This window comes from Aptenodytes patagonicus, chromosome 6, assembly GCF_965638725.1.
Source record: "Aptenodytes patagonicus chromosome 6, bAptPat1.pri.cur, whole genome shotgun sequence".
Classification (NCBI taxonomy): domain Eukaryota; kingdom Metazoa; phylum Chordata; class Aves; order Sphenisciformes; family Spheniscidae; genus Aptenodytes; species Aptenodytes patagonicus.
Genome location: NC_134954.1, coordinates 64,633,723 through 64,650,194, shown reverse-complemented (window position 1 = coordinate 64,650,194; position 16,472 = coordinate 64,633,723). Strand labels below are relative to the sequence as shown.

At 45.6% G+C, this 16,472-nt stretch overlaps 1 protein-coding gene across 14 annotated transcripts in view; it reads right to left on the bottom strand.

Moving 5' to 3' along the window:
• Positions 1 to 16,472, bottom strand: part of KALRN (kalirin RhoGEF kinase) — a 536,830-nt gene that overhangs the window by 82,601 nt on the left and 437,757 nt on the right. The window contains exon 1 of one of the 14 annotated variants that reach the window (XM_076343002.1): positions 1,206 to 1,435. The exons of the other annotated variants lie outside the window; for them this stretch is intronic. Coding sequence (XP_076199117.1) covers positions 1,206 to 1,290 — 85 coding nt within the window. The 5' untranslated portion in view covers positions 1,291 to 1,435. Of the gene's footprint in view, positions 1 to 1,205; positions 1,436 to 16,472 lie in introns of those variants that run through there. 14 annotated transcript variants of the gene reach the window in all.

Genomic DNA, 16,472 nt, shown 5'->3' with positions numbered 1-16,472 from the left:
ACCTTTCTGTTAGCAGCCCTACCCCTACAACCAGGTTACATGTTCCTTCTTAAAGTCTGCAAAACAGCGAGGTTTTGTGTGTTGACCTCAGAAGTCACTTCTTTGGCATGAAGTAGTGTGTTCTCCCCAGGCTGAAAAAGATCAGTGTCTTATGAAATCATGGCAAACTCCATCACCAACTAGTTTGCTGCTGTCACCACATAAGCGTGACTCTAGTTCAATAACCGCGGAAACAGGGTTCCTGCATTGCAGATGTGTGCCTCAAGAAATTAGTAAGCCCGCCCGCCCCCAAAGTCATCTTGATCTGGGGATGTATGAATGGGTTCCACGATTACTGAAAAACTGCATTTAATAGCTTTAGTTTTTGAAAAAGGACCCAAAACAAAAGAAAAGGCAAGTTTTGTTTGGGACATTTTGCTGAATGGGCCATTCAGAGAACAGGAAACGCTGAAATACCACACACACATCTTCAAAAAACTCACATTATCCAGAACAAGTTCAAGAGCCATATCACAGCATAAAAACTGCAGGCTGGGAAATCTTCAGGCAATGCATCTGAGCTGCACTGTTCCTTGTAAAAGCCAGATTTTAATTTTATTTTTACAAGGCGCCCTAGCTGCCGTGGCTTTCCCACATCTCTCTCAGCGTTTCAGCTCAGCCAGCTTCCCCAGACCTTCCCACATCACCATTCAGAGATTTGTGAACTGTGAGAAACAGATGTTCTCAAAGCATTTTGCTCCTATCCAAGCCCAAGAAAGACTAGAAAGGGAAAAAAAAAAAAAAAAAAAAAGAAATCTCATTTAAGCAAATATTTCTCCCCGCCCTACTGACCTTACAGTCCCAGGGTGTTTCCTACCAGCAACGATAAAATGTATCCTGTCAACTTTAGCCCTCTCCCCTCCCGACGCCCGTGGCCGGTTCACCCGCCCCTCCGGGCAGCGGCCCCGCGGCTCTCTGCCGAGGGGGCTCCGGCCGCGCCGGGGGGGGGGGGGTCCCGGCCGCACCCGCGCTGCCGAGCGGGCTGCGGAGCGCCGAGCCCGGCCGCTCTCCGCCTTCACCTGCCCCTTCCCTCCGCTCGTCCCCGGGGCAGAGCGGGCAGGCGGCGGGGGGACGCTGCCCTCCCGAGGGCACCGCTGAGCTCCCGGCCCCCCGGCGCCTGTCCCAGCCCTCCGGGGACCGCTCCCCACACCCCGGACCCCACCGACCTTTGCAGGAGCAGCAGCAGCAGCACTTCGCCAAGAGCCATCCTACACCGGAGCGGGCGGGATAGCCGCGCCTGCCCGCTTTCATGCTGCCTTCGGGCTGCTCATGGCAAGGAGCCACCGGCCCGCTTGGGAAAAACAACAAATCACAATGATAATAACAAAAAAAAAGCCCTAAAGAAAAAAAAAAATTTAAAAATAGCCGTGATAAGCGGCCGCGGCGCCCACCAGCCGCTGTCCCCGGCGCGCACCTCCGGGGGCGGAGCGGGGCGGAGCGCGGCCCGCGGCCACCGCGCCGCCTTATGCAACGGGGCGGCGGCGGGCGGAGCGCCCTGCGCGGCCGCGCAGCGCCCGCACCCCCGGCCGGCCGGGGCGGGGGGGGGGCTGCGGCGAGACGGGGCTCCCGCCTCTGTCTGGAAGGAAAACGAGTTTTCGGGGGGAAAAAATGCTGCGGCTGCGCTCAGGCAGGCGGCCGCGGCCGTGCGGGCGGCATCCGAAGTCGGTAGCGAGAAATAAAAACTGCCTAGGAGGAAGTTTGCTAAAGCTCCGATATGTTGTGGAGGGGGGTTCCCCCAAAGTCTTTAAAAGGCAAAACTTGTATTGCTGTGGGTTTTTTTAAAGTTCACAACTTTTTTTTCCCCAGTGCCATTCCTTAGCTTAAGCTAAAACTTTTTACAACTAGTTGAAAATACTAACCAGCCTGTTGCGATCCAACTGCTCTGCCTGTCTGTTTTCTGCACCAGGAGACCTGCCTGAAGCACTGTAGGGTAAATGCTTACCCTTCTGACACACGGACCAAGATGCCTGAGATCCAGAAGCACAGCTTGCTTTGGAAGGTGCCAGCCTGTTGTGTTAGGATTTCCCACGTAAAGCATGGAAAACTGGAGGTGCCAAAAACATCCCGAACCTTGCTGGAGGCGGCTGGTAGGAGAGGTCGGGCAGGATTCCAGAGCGGCAGCATCATAGTTTTGCACTCCCGCATCGAAAGCTGAACAAACCCAACAAGCTGCTTCTCCCAGGCATAAATACATATTGAGACTCCCTCCACCACAACAGCAAATACGAAACCTTCCTGCTTCACTTCTGGCTGCGCTGTAGGAACTGTTCTTCGACTACAGTCTCGCTGGAAGGACTGACAACCTCATAACAAGCCTGGAGCATGCAAAATTTTCCCACCAATGCCCTTGAGCACCAAGGTGCTTTTCAATACATAAGAATGAAGGGAACCTTAACTCTGTTTCCACTTTGCTGTGTGTTGTGTCTTTCTTTGACTTGGGTCTTTGCTTATCTGGGAGATGCAAGGGAATGTCTCCGGGGTGCACTCAAGGGCTCTTGTGCCTGTAGCAGGGAGATAATACGTCTCGCTAGAAGCAAAAACCGCAGCTGCAGACGGAGAAGGAAGAGGTGGACTGGGAACCAGCTAGGACACCCCCACCCTCCCACACCGCTCCCTTTCCCTATAGACCGTTTGTCCCTGCCACAGTGCCCCAGGCAGCAGCTCTTCAGGTGGCTGTCTCGGCTGCCTGAAGTGCCAGGCAGTAAGAAGGCAGCTTAGGGCCTCTGAGTGATTCAGGAAACTTGTAGCAGGGCTCTTTTGAGAAGGCAGCTCTTCACTTCTCTGCTTTCTGCTTCGTACCACATCTCTCTCTTTTCTAACCCACTCTCATACCACATCCACCTTCTGCCCTATGGGCTGGCTGCCTCCCACCTAAACTCAGCCCGCTTCGTGCAAACACAAAAAAGGGGTAAGATGAACATGCTCTTCACTGGCATCTTGCTGTTCATGTGGTGTCTGCCTGGATGGGTGATATGGGCTCTGAGGCAGGAGCAGTCCCTATATAGTGCCTAGTATGCCGGCGCCCCGCTCTTGGTAGGTTTTAAAAGTCATCATAAGGAAATCTTCAAGAGTCCTCATTTAAGAAACTAGGAAACATCCTAAAAGTAGCATTTCACCCCTAAACTCCCGCGACTCTCGGAAGAGCCGGCCGCTACGAGGACCCATCTCGGCGGCAGCAGCCCGGGCTGCGGGGTGTGCGGGACCCCACCAGCGCCGGCCCCGGCCCCGGCCCCGGCCCCCGGCGGCCCCCGGAGCGGGGCGGTCCCCGGAGCGGGGCGGTCGGAGGGGCTGGCGGGGACATCTAGCGGCAAACCCTGGCATCGCGGAGAGCGAACCCGGCCGCGCCGCGGGGAGCGGAGCGGGGCTGGGCTGATCTCACTCGAGGAGCGTCTGAGCCACCGGGCCGAGAGAGAGCGTCGGAGAAATGTGGTGCCCGTTACGTTAAAGGGCACCACAGCCATGGTTACGTTAAAGGCACAGCGATAAAAGAGTGCTTGGGGGTGACGTTTCACTGAAACAGTGCTTAGGCAGTGAAGTCGGAGACTCTCAGGAGGGTTCTGAAGCACGTTTGTAGCTCTTGTAATTGCAGCCAAACTTTAAAGCATAATTAAGGTGCAATCTCAGCTCTGAAAAACTGTTTGCTTAATTAAAACAGAATTGAAGTCATTATTGTGGGGGGAAGCAGGCTTCCTCCCCCCCCCATCTACAGTTCAAGCAATATTGTGAAGGTTATATCTAAAAAGTACTCTTTAAAAATTTGTATATCTATGCATACTCACTGATGAATTATACATGCAATAAATATTTCACAAAATAAGACTGAAAGACATATTCTTAATAATCACATCATATCAATTAGCTCCTATAAAGCAGAAGAGGAGACATGCTGTGGGCACAGTCTAGCTCAGCTTCAGCCCTGGCTGAGGAAGACTTCTGTCATCAGCATCACTGGGAACTATGCTGCCAACTGGGTTGAGCCTTTAGCTTCAAGTAGGGAGTTTGGCCTTTGGGAAGCAGAAGTGTTGCAGAGATCACACGGGGGGACAAAAACCTGCACAGTCCACTTGCAGTGAGGGGTGAGGAGGTGCTTGCCTGGGACTAGAAAGGATCCTTAACCTCACTTCCTATGTTCGCATTATATTTTTCATGTTATTATTGGACAGGGTGCATTAATGTGTGACTCTGTGGTCCCTGAATAACCTGTATGTCCCCTGGCAAAGAAAGCATTCCTGCCCTTGCTCTAACCTATGCCCGAGTGGCAGGAATTCGAGAAAACATCTCCCGGCACTACGCTCCAAACAATCACTGTTATCTGCAATGGAGCGGCTGAGAAAATTTTAGGGTCCTGACTTGCTTCGTCTGAAGCTAAGGCTATTAGCAGTGTGCCTGCACCACAGGCCAAGTGTGCTGTCCTGTGCAACGCAGATGATGGAAGGGAAGTAATCTCAGTCTAATGTCAGGATGACGAGGAAATTAGTTCTGTCTGCTCTTAAATACACCTTTAGAAAGTCCCCAGGCATATGAGTTGCTTTCATACGAAATCTGAGAGAGTCTGTAGAAATCACTTTTGCTGTAGAGGGGAAATAAGTCCTAATAGTTTTACCCAGTCCTCTTGTGTAAATTTTGGGGTGAAAGATGGAACATACCAAGTTTTACACTGTCTCCAGTGCTCCCTCATACCTGCAGCAGCTATTTCATTTTCTTAGGTTATAAACCAAGTGACCTATCTGAGGGAAACACAGGACAAAATAACTAGTGGATGTAAACTGGCATGGCTTCATTTGGGTCAACAGAAATGCAGTGAAATATGCCTGGCCCAGGTTGCCCTGGAGGTCTGTAGTGCAGAACAGCAGTGACAATATTTCTTCCATAGTAACAGGTGCTGTTGCCTTCCCCCCATCACATAGGCAGAGACAGATGAATAATGTAATAGCCGTGAGGAGCATCTGTTCATTACTTATGCAAGTCAATCCTACATTGTGCTTTAGGGTGTAAAGTGATCTCTGCAGAAAATCCATCCCTACGGGCACCACTATCAGAGAGTAAGATGTATTATGGCTGATTTATGTTTTTAATCCAATGAAGCTTAAGTATTAGCTACTCATTTCTTAGGAAGGAATAGGAAACCAACTATCCAAGAGAAATAACTCGTGAATGGCAAAAGGAAGATGGATTCATACAGCTTTAAACACAGCATTTAAATATGTGATATGACTTGCAGAAACATATTCAGATAGTGCAAGGACATGCATGAAATTTAAGCTTTGTTAATAGGGAGAGTTAGGTACCTCTGCAGAGCAATTCAGATGGTGCAGGCAGGACAGTAAACATGGACGTGCCGAGAACCAGTCAGTGATAAACACCAGGAGCAAGGACTTAGCAGAACTTGTTTTCTGATTATGGTTTTGTTTCAGTTCATGGAGAAATCAGGAGTTACACAGCAGCTTAAGGAGCCCAGTAGGTGCTAGCTGACTAGTTTCATTACTGATTCTCCCACTTGCTTTCGGGGTGACTTTAGGGGAAAAAATGACCATTTCATACCTCAACTTTCCTGTGTGCAATAGAAGGATATTAGCATTTCACATTCCCTTTAAAGTGGTCTGAAACAGAGATTAGACATCCTACACTGAACAACAAGAAGAGTTGTTATTGTTTGATGTGTCTTGAAATGAGTGTGGCAAAATATGGCTCTGACATTATTGGCCTTTAGATTTAGTATTAAAAGGCACCTCGATCAATATGTCTTGCCTGCAAATGCTACTCGCAAAACCAGGTAAATCTGAACAATTGGAGGGAAAACGGATTGGCAGAGTGAAGCAGTCCTTTCTCAACCAGCACATTTCAGTACATTATTCTTGGCTCTGGCTCCAGCTATTTTCAACAGCACTAAACATTCATTAGATTAAATCAAATGAACCACATTCTTTAAAAATAGCCAGAGCCTTGTTGTGCCAGTTGGAAAAACCAACAACTTTATTGGGTATTAAAACAGATCAAATAAATTAAAAATAAATAAATAAATAGAGTCATGTTCCCTCCTGGCGCAAGGGACCACAACTCCAAGGAGAGTTTTTTGGCTCCTCAGTTGAGCACAGTGGTAGGTAAAAAAAGAACATTCTCAACTAGCTAAAACAAACAAATTAAGAAGAAATATAGTCCGTCCGGCACAAACTCCACGCTGAACTGCAATGTAGGCATATGTTCAGCAAATGTTAGAATATATCATTCCTGATCCCTCTGCTGTAGACGTCAGCACGGGATGGGTTTATGGCAACTTAGAAGACTTGCCATAAACTGCATCTGGGCCCACCAACTCTACTGTAAAGCCTTAAAGGCCACAGCCAGACCTGTCTGCTCTGCTGAGATGGACCTCACCTTTACTTACTGCACAACCCCACCTCCCCCAAACATCAGAAGGCTAGTGCCCTACTGACACTAGCCTAACTCTCTTTCCTAATTTACAACCCATCTTTTTTCTTTCTCCACATCCTATAAAGAAGGAAGAGCCTACGAAAAAAAGAGAAGTCGCTTGGAGACTTATCCCCAAAAGTATCTTAAAAAGATCATCAAATGAACAGCACGAGGTGGATGGCTGTAGAGCAGACTGCAGAATAAGATACATACACTTGCTTTCATGTGATTCAGTCTGTTTCAAGGGAACTTAGAGTTGCCCCCAAAATATTCACGTTGGTATAATCTAGGAGAGTTTCACCCGCCCTTGGGAGCAGAACAGACCTGCAGAACACATGTGCCCCTTCAACCTCCAGCCTAACTTTGCCTCTCAGGTATCTCGGAACAAATTCCTACATTGTCCAGTTCCTCTGGTTTCCTGGGCACAGGACCAATTCCACTATATACACAGCTTCTTCCTAAGCAGTAACCACTTGCTGACAGTGAGCTGCTTCAGAAAACAGTTAGAAGCTGGCATACGGTCCTGCCCCGCTGCGTTCCACCAAGACCTCAGCGCAGGTTCACCTGCCCCTGGACTGGCTCTACTGCTTCAGCAAGGTCTTGTGTGAGCGGAGAGGACTTGTCTGACCCGCCAGCAGTACCACCAGATGAGTTGCGCTCAGATGAGACTGCAGCAAAGAGCCTCACCTCACAAACCAGTAAGTGGAGCCACGTACCACATGTAGTATTGTATTAGTACGGTGTTAGTATTGTATTAGTATTAGTACAGTATTGATTGGTTGCTGGAGAGCTATGCTGGGTGGTGGACACATCCTGAACAAGCTACTGGTCAGAATAAAAAACCCAACCCTTCAGCAGAAAAGAGTGAAATAAAAATTTAAAGCAGGTTTTGTGTTCGTTTCCTGAAGCACTTACCTCCATTAGAGCAGAGACCTATCTTTGGGAGTTACTGCAATACCCAAGGATGGAAGACACAAAGCATTAAAGCACTGCCTTTTGGACATGTTTTGGCTCCTGTCTTACTGTGTTGGGCCTCAGTGGGGAAATCATGAGCCTATCTCAGCCCATCATGGTCTGTTTTCCAAGACAAACAGGAGCCTCACCCACTTGTGCATGACAAAGGTGAGTTGTTGTTTTAGCAACTACAGACTAATAGTGTAACAAAAGTATTCCTGACCTGCCTGTCTCAACTTGCGTTAGGTTGTTCTATTTGGATGGTAGAAACCACAGCTAATTTTCTCTTTAAATGGCATTTCTCCTTCCTTGGAGTAAGTTGTTACCTGTTTTGGGTTGGTTTGGTTTGGTTTGTTTTTTTTTTTAATGGAAGAGTATTCAGACTATTTTCCTGAGACGTTTTGCAGAAAATTGCAAGTTCTGTTCATCACCTATCCCCCACCCAGCATACAACACAATTATGGTTCAAGGCAAGCTAAAAGAAAAATTAAAAAACTGGCACACACCATTTGTTACTTAGAGAGAAAATTTTGTCTGTTTGGCCAGTCTGGAGGAATTGGACTGGAATTAAAACAAAATTCAATGTCAATATTGTAAAAGTTTTTATTTATTTAGGCCAAATTATTGCATTAACCGTATTTTCCACTTCCCTTTTTTTCTAGGGTAAAAAGAATGCAGAGGAGTTCTTACCAGGCAATGTTTAGGATGGCAAAGCTTTCTGATTTACAATACCAGATCTAAGACAAGCATAAAAGAATCTGTAAAGCTGTTACTGAAACTTATGGCGGGTATAAATAACAAGGGCATATGTAACAGGTAGCCTGCTGTGCGGAGAATTAAAAAAAAATAGGTTTTAGGCTATTTTTATCAGCTGGTGGAATGACTGGCTAGAAAACAACCCCTTTGCTTTTATCAGCGTGGAGCACCTCTGCCTGCTTTCATTCTTTAGTGTCCACATACTAGCAACAATGGCATTTTTAGGATGGTAGCTCTCTGGCAGGCAGGATTTCTGCTGATGTCCTGTACAGAAATGCTGCTCCTGGGAACGTCAGTGAGTGATTGCTAGTCTAGCACCAAATACTCTAGAAATCCCCCTCCTGCTTGGTACCATCAGACATTGCCAAAAGCTGGACTTCTACACATTGGCATTTCCAGTCACCACAAGACAGAAAAACCTCTTGTCTTTCTGTGAGATGGACAAGTTCACGGTGTCATGGAGTATTTTTAATTCCTATGTTCAGCCGATCTCTTGGTATGTAACAGCTCCGCATTACATGATAGTTCCATGAGCACTTTGAGTTGTCAAGAGCCAACAGCCCTGCCAAAACCCTTTGTTGCCTTTTCTCTCTCCTAGGTGCCTGCTCCTTCCTGCCGCTTCCCCTGTGCCAACAGAAATGTTTGTGCAGCTTCACAGTGAATCTGATCTGCAAATGGATCCAGGTTGAAATTAACCCAGTGCGGAAAAAAAAGTTCATTTTAGCCCAGATCGGTTCCTTAATCTGCCTTGGTTCTCCTATCGTTATTGTTCAGATTTTACTGCAAAAGCCTCAAGGTACACGACTGTTACATGACCTGTACTGTTGTACTATCTCCTGGTCTCAGTGATCTCACCCAGTGTGGTAGATCCTGGCTGCTGGGGTAGGCACAGGACACATATCTAGAACTCAAAGAGGTTCAGCCTCCCCGTGTGAGACAAAATGGGTACTTCCATCTGGCCGACTATCTTTTGTTCAGCAGAGAGAAGCACCAGCTCCCAATGCTGCTGAGATCAGGCCCATCACTGTTGTGCCTGCATGTTCCATAGCATGATTTATGATGGCAATCAGCAAGCTGATGAGGAGTGGAATGTGCATTTTTGCATCTTTATGTGCAGAAGGACACATCTTCAAAATAAGAAAAGGCTGTAGCAGATTGAACATTGCAGAACGCGTATAGCTCCCAGGTGAAGACTATGTACAAAGCAGTTGTCCTGTGGAGCAGCACTGTGTATGCGTAGCACAACTCCAGCAGATTTGTCTGAACAGACATGCAATGGCCATGAAGACTACTGGGGTGTAAGGCCTGAACTCCCTTCCCCTGCCATCCATGCACAAAACTTTTTTTTACTAAGCTTTTTCATGGGTTAGAATAGCCTTTCTGTGCAGCAAGAGCACCCTGATTCCTTCACACTGCATGAAACTTAATTCAACTTTTGCAGTCAGTGGAAGGAAAAATGTACTTATTTCACTGAGTAAGACTCCTGCAGACTTAATAAATTCTTCAGTGCTTTTCTGAAGAATGCCATTTGGCTCTTAAGGCCAGAATCTGCATACCTAAATGCAATTCCCATAGATTTCCAAGGCAACTGGGTATATATTCCTTGGCAAAATGCAGCTATTAACTTAAAATTCTGAAGGTACATGAAATCTGCAGAGAAAATAAAGAGCTGGGCAGAGTCTGGAAGGAGTAAAACTGAAATGTATGAAGACCTAAAAATACTTTTTTAAAGTGTTTCTTGAGTTGAAATATTTCAGCGTTCCTCCCTAGTCTAGAAAACAGAAAAATGCCCTTGAAATATGAACACTGGGTGCTACTATTTAACTTGTAATCTTTTTGGCTTGCAAAAGCAAAGGACAATAAAAACTTGTAGTTCGGCATCAGGCAGTTTAATTGGTGAGATTAGTTATTGGTGAGAAACATGGAACCTTAGGTTCACTTCATGAAAACAGGAGTCACCAACACACGAGCTGCAAATTGCCTTGCTTAAGAGAGTAAGTCAGGGCTGCTTTAATACGTGAAGTGTTGGATAGTGTATTACTAGTTTCTGTCAGAAGGCACACCTTTAGAGAGACTGGAGGCCATCCCAACCTTTACTGCAATATGCAAGCAATTATCTCTTTCTATTTTTATGCTGTGTAAAATTTAATTTGTATTTTGCAAACTCTAGAAAGAAAAAAATTACTTATTTCACTGCATTACAATTCTGCAGAATCAATAATTATTCAGTGCATTTATGAAGAATACATGATACATACGTAAAATAGCGCCTTTTAATAAATGCTCAGGACAACCAAAGACAAGAGTGGTTTAACCTCTTATAATAAAAAAGGGAACTGTTCTTTAGCTGTTCTGAACTTATTTAAGACTTATTTAAACAGATTTAAGGAAAATACAGTCAAATATGGACTCTGCCTTAAAGAAAAGAAAAATGCAGTTCTGGAGTTAAAGGCAACTTTTGTAAGAAGAGATAATATCTTTTATGAGACCAGTTAATATGAATGGAAAAAAATACACTGGCATTTATGTAAATAACCTCCTGCCCTAGACTTTTAGACCATTATAGTGACAATAACATTAACTCTACTTTCTAGAATTCGGGATTAATCTGAACTAAGCACAGTTGACATTGGTTCAGGCTCTTTTGCAAAATGTGTAACCTGGGAATAACTGCTCTGACAAAATGCTTGCGTAAATTACAGGAAAATCAGGCTTCTTGTGTCAGGATCAATATATCAAATCTGTGCAGTGTGCTGAAGCAGATATACAGAAACATAATTTCAGTTACTTGAAATACATTATTTAATACATATGTGCTTTGCATTGCAGTTTGCCTATCTCCGGCTCAGACTGGTCAGGGAAATGGAATTTTTAGCAGAGCTAGTTCACTTCAAAACATACTCATAAAATCTTTGTTTAAGATTAGCAATGGAAGGACCAGCCCAGCAGTATACAGGCCTTGCAGGGTGCAAATACTGCATTTAGGATAGTCCCTTTAACTGTCTGGCAGCTGAAAGAGTGAGGAGGCAACATTTTGCGGAAGCCAAAAACATCAATCATTAGCATTTGTGTTACTGCAATTCTTGCAAGTACCAATTATAGGTTCAACCTTTGTGATGATGCTATTAAAAAGTACATCCACAGTCTGACATTAAGTTAGTAAGGATGTCAGGCATGAACCCAGAACCAGCAGTTTATTTTTCCTTCATGCTTAAACTTTAAACATTTCAGGGAAAAGGATCAGGCAGTAAGTTATAGCATATTCAGCAAGGCAGAAAACCATGAGGAACATAATAATGAATGGTGGCTCATTGAAGCTGGTTACACAGCAAAAAGCCTAGGCAAACAACCCAGGTCCCACTCTTCCCCCCACGGTCCCAGATGGATTACGGTCCAATGTCCATCTGTGAATCTGCTAAATTTAGTCTGGCCTCTGAGGAAACACAAGATGCAAGCCATCCACGTGCTCCCGTCGCTCTTTCAGGATGACCTTCCTGTTAGTTCAATGGGCCAAGCGCTACAGAACAACTCCCCCCTTCCCACCACGCTACATGTATTTCAAGACATACAACTAAATACAGAGGAAATAGTTTTTACTCAAGGAGCTATTTTTATACCCTTCCTACAGGCTGCTTGTTTTTCACTAGTGGGGCAGAGGTGTGGAGATGTTATGGCTGCTAGCTTCAGGCCAGAGCTAGTATAAAACCTCTTGCTACAAACTGAAGTCTCTACTCCACCTGCTTGCTCTGGTGTCTGCAATGCACCGAGGTACCACAGCTCCAAGGAGGAGAAAAAAAGAGATGGCATCTATAAGGTTCCTATGCAGTTATTAAAAAGAAACAGACATTATATTCAGACCATTTTCAGTAGGTGCATCCACTGGATAACTGTGCAGAGAGCCTTGGATAATACCTGACCTGACCTGGTCTCTTGAACCTCAGTACCACAGCAAGAGCCTGAGTCCTTTCTCAGTACAACCACCATTGCTCAGACTCAATCAGTACTTTTTGTGGAGTCCCTTCAAAGGCTCCTCTCTCTGCTCTGACCCTGCTAACACAAGGGAAGGCTGAGCTCAGCCATTTTGTGAAAGGACGTGCTGGGATCACTGGGAGAGCTGGGGACTGGGCAGGACAGGCCTTTCCTGGCTTAGGGTCCTTTGCATGGAAGATGCCTCTGGTCTTCCCAGGCCATATGGGATGTTGCATGGTCCACATTACTCCAGGAAACTATCTCACTTAATGAATTAAAAGTATTGTATTTACTCAGTAGAACTGTTTTTGGCCTTTGTGATGTCCCAACTGTTGGGACATCAGTATGTGAGCAATAAAAATTAAAGACTCCTTTTCCAGCATGTCTTTGAAGACAAGTTGGGAAAATAGGACCAGTGCAGTCTTGTTTGTCCAGGTATGTGCAGCTGAAGTCCTCTCAGACTGCCCCCTCTCAGATGGCTCGTGCGGCCAGGAGAGGGCTGAGGCCACCCACCCACCCCTCACCGAAGCAGCTAGGTCCTGGCAGCAGGGACTGGCTGGGACCTCCCCTTTGTCTGTGGGCGAGCTGCAGCCAAGGAGGGAGGTTCTTCCTTCTCTGCAGGATAGGGAAAGGGGTGATCTGGGGCTTCCCAACACTTGCTCTGAGGACCACAACCCTGTCCCATTGCACAGAGCCCTGAATATCTGGGTTGGCTTAACCTGGCCCTGGAAAGCATGGGCTGGCCCTAGGAAAGAAGGCTGGGAAGGCTGGAAGGAGAGCCAGGAGGGCATGGAGAATTTATGACCCTGGACTTCCACAGAAGCTGTGGGAGGAAATGCGGTCCTGAGCCTAATGCAGAGAGGGACTCTGAGTTACTTTTTTTTTTTTTTTCTGTGGGGAAGCATGAAAATGCCTTCTAACAATGACTTTACAAGCAGACTTCAGCAGGACATGAGAGTCTTAGAGAAACACCAAAGAGTTGGGAGAATGCATGGCTGTCTCGGCGACTCAATTCTCCCTCTCTGCCTCATCTTAAAATGCTTAGCCACATGTCCCTGAATGTGCTGTCAGCACCTCAGACAGACAGAAATAAGGCAAGTGAAGAGAGGAAACAGGTCCAGGGAAGCCATAAGAGAAAGCCTCTTCAGGGCTGCATTCCCCCTCTATCTTCCCCTCGCTCCCTACAGTTCCAATCCTCAACAGGAAGACCCAGTCTGCCCAGCCAGCTGTACCACCATCTCTCCACAAAACAGAAGCGCTGCAATAAGTAACTCTACCCTCTTCCAAAAACTGCCTCTCCAACAAACCCACAAGCATATCTAAAGGAAACAAATGACCCTTTATCTTGAGAGAGAAGATTCGTCATTTTGGAAATAGACATCTCATGAGCACCACTCTGCACAGCATTGACAGAAGCCTGCGTAGCAGCGATACATGATGGTTGTTGCTTCCTTCCACAGACTAGCATTTAACCCTTCTGAAATGGGAATGTTTCTGTCCTCTCACAGATCCACACAGAGTTTGGAAACATCCTGCACTACATTTTCGTTGATGCTTTCCCATTTGACCACCATTAGGGTGTTTCTGCCAGTTTTCCTCTTTTTTTTAGCTGGCCTTGACTAATCTGATGCTAAAACCAGAATGATTTATTATCTCGATAGGCAGCAATTCTATCCCATATTCAGTCACAGCCTGGGATGCTGGTGCCAGTATGTTAATGACGAGATACAGGTGATCAATATGATATCTGCTACCAGGAAACCCTATTCTCTGAAAGCCTCCCAGCCAAATTAAGCAAAGGTCCCAAAGGTGCTGTAAGCTACGCATTAGAAAACTGAGCATGAATTGCACAATAATAAAGCTGTCAGAGACTGTAATGCCAGAAGGGACCTTTAGCTCAGGTGCCCTGACCTTTATGCAATATCAGCTACTGAATTCTGCCCAGTTTTATCCTGTGCTCTCCCTATTTGCTGTACTCCCCAAGTTGCTCCTGGTACACATGTAGCGAGGGTGACCTATAAAAACGATGGAAGAAGCAGCAGGAAAAGCAAGTAGATGGGTCCCACATTAATAAGGGGAATCAGGCCCAACAAATGGTGACATATCCAAACATTACAGCATCAATGGCCTAATCCTGATCGGATCATTTGTGATCACACTATGTGTGGATTACAGCATTGTGTGTACCACTGCTGAGTTTCTCCCCAGTTTCTCTGCCAGACCAGGTGCTGAATCCTTTGGCATTCTTGATGAGCTCAGTTGGCCACAGCATTTTAAATGCCCTCCCTTTTTTATTTTTCTTTTTCAGTGAAAAAAACAGTATGGCCACTGTACAGTGAAACTTGGGGTTAAGCTGACAGGGGACTAGGTGGATAAAGTTTTACCCCCTGTCAGAAGGGGAAGCAAAGGCAAAGTAAACAAGAAAATTTGCAGGCCTTCTCTCTTTTAAACAAAGACTCCTGTGTTTAAAATAATAAAAATCCACTGTACAAAAGCAAAGCAACTTCCCCCAAAATAGCCTTTCCTGTTTTATCAAAGCATTAATCAAAATTGTACTTCTCCACAAAAATAAAGTTCCAGGTAGAGCATTGGAGGCCTTTTGCTTTGATTAGATAACAGAGCAGCTGAAGCAATAAGTATAATTGACTTTACTGGTACCTGATATGGCCTAAACAAGTCCACATGGCTGAATCTAGTTTTAAATATTTAGTGATGCCATGCTAAAAATAAGAAAAAATAATGGAATACAAACACCAAGTCAGAGAAATACGGGTATTCACAAGCCATCAGAACATGGCTCCAACAGCCTGCATACAATCTGCGTCCATGACTTGTAGCTGCTGCGACTTACCATGGAGGACAAGTATTTGCCATGCTTGGGCAGCCTGTGCCTAGCTTATCTAGTTACTCAGGTGGTGCTTGGACTGACGCTGACGCTGCCTCTAGGGCTTGACTATGCAAGGATTTGCCAGTATAGTTTTGTTTTCTTGATGTACTTATGTACCCAACAGGTAAAATCCCTGGTAGAGCTACAGTCATAGTGATATGAATACCCCTGCAGAGGTATTGCTCATCCTCTCAGGCTTGACTTGGCCTACCTCTTAGAAACAACAAAAATCAGATCTCATCACCTATATTGCCAACTGTTGCTAAATATTTGTTCTTTTTTATTATTTTGGAGATAACAGAGTCCAGGAGAAGGTGTAAGCATGGACAACACCAAGGATGGACACTTCATGGGTATCTGATTTCTTCCACAGGGTGACTATGAAGTAGGAGAAAGCACAGAGGTCTGGGATCAAAAGATACTAGTAGGCAGGGGAGCAAGGCATCACCAGCTCTCCAGCACCGGGGCAGACATTGCCCACTGAAGTAGAAAGGAGCGATATGGCGGGGAGAAGCTGTGAAGGGCTGTGAAAGTGAAGACAAACAGCCACTGTTTGATGAGAGAGGAGGGAGACGCAGTGGAGAAAAAAACAAGGGAAAGGGTGACCTGATTGAAATAGCAAAGTAGTTTTGAGTTCTTTCATCTTTCTATTTCCATTCCTTTCACGACTGCATGGAGCCACACTTGTATATTGAGGTCGAGCAGTAGTCCCAAGCTGGGCCCTGGCAGCCCTTGATGCCAGTCCATAGAGAGCTGCCATGCTACACCACGCTGGTTAGCCGACTTGTTTCCAGCTGCTCTATCATAATTGAAAAGGAGTGAAAACGCAGCAAAAACTTTCCTGATGTGATTTTTCTATGTAAGCCGTGTCCTGAACTTGTAACAAGGATGCCATGAGGCACTAAGTGCCAGCAGGAGGGGTCCACGTGACTTCTCTTGAAAGACAGTCTATACTATGAAATTTTGACTCTGAACACCCTTGTGGAATGGTATTAGGAACAGAGGTGAGGGTTTGTTTTTTTATTTAAATACTGCATATTTATATTGACAATGGGACCCTGAACATTGTTTGCTTAATAGAAACCCCATGACCTGTTTATGTGCCAGTTAAATTAACTGTGTTACCTAATGAAATGTTTCCTTTAGTTCAGAGCCTAACAAACATTTTAATCGACTGCTCTTAATTAAGACTTTCAAAAACAAAAACAACTTCTCAGCCTCTACGAGGACGACTGAAGATTTAATGCAGTGCACTAAAACTTCTGAATCCTCCTCACACAGCTCCCCCAGGACATCAGGAATCATTAGCATCGAATATGTTTCGCAACAAAGATTGTTTAAAACACAACAGAGAAAGTGCATGAGCCAATGCAGATCGCAATTTAATACTCAACAAGAACAGGGACACAATAAAAGCAGCTTAGACACTTTTCCCCCACTAAAATCCAAGATGTTC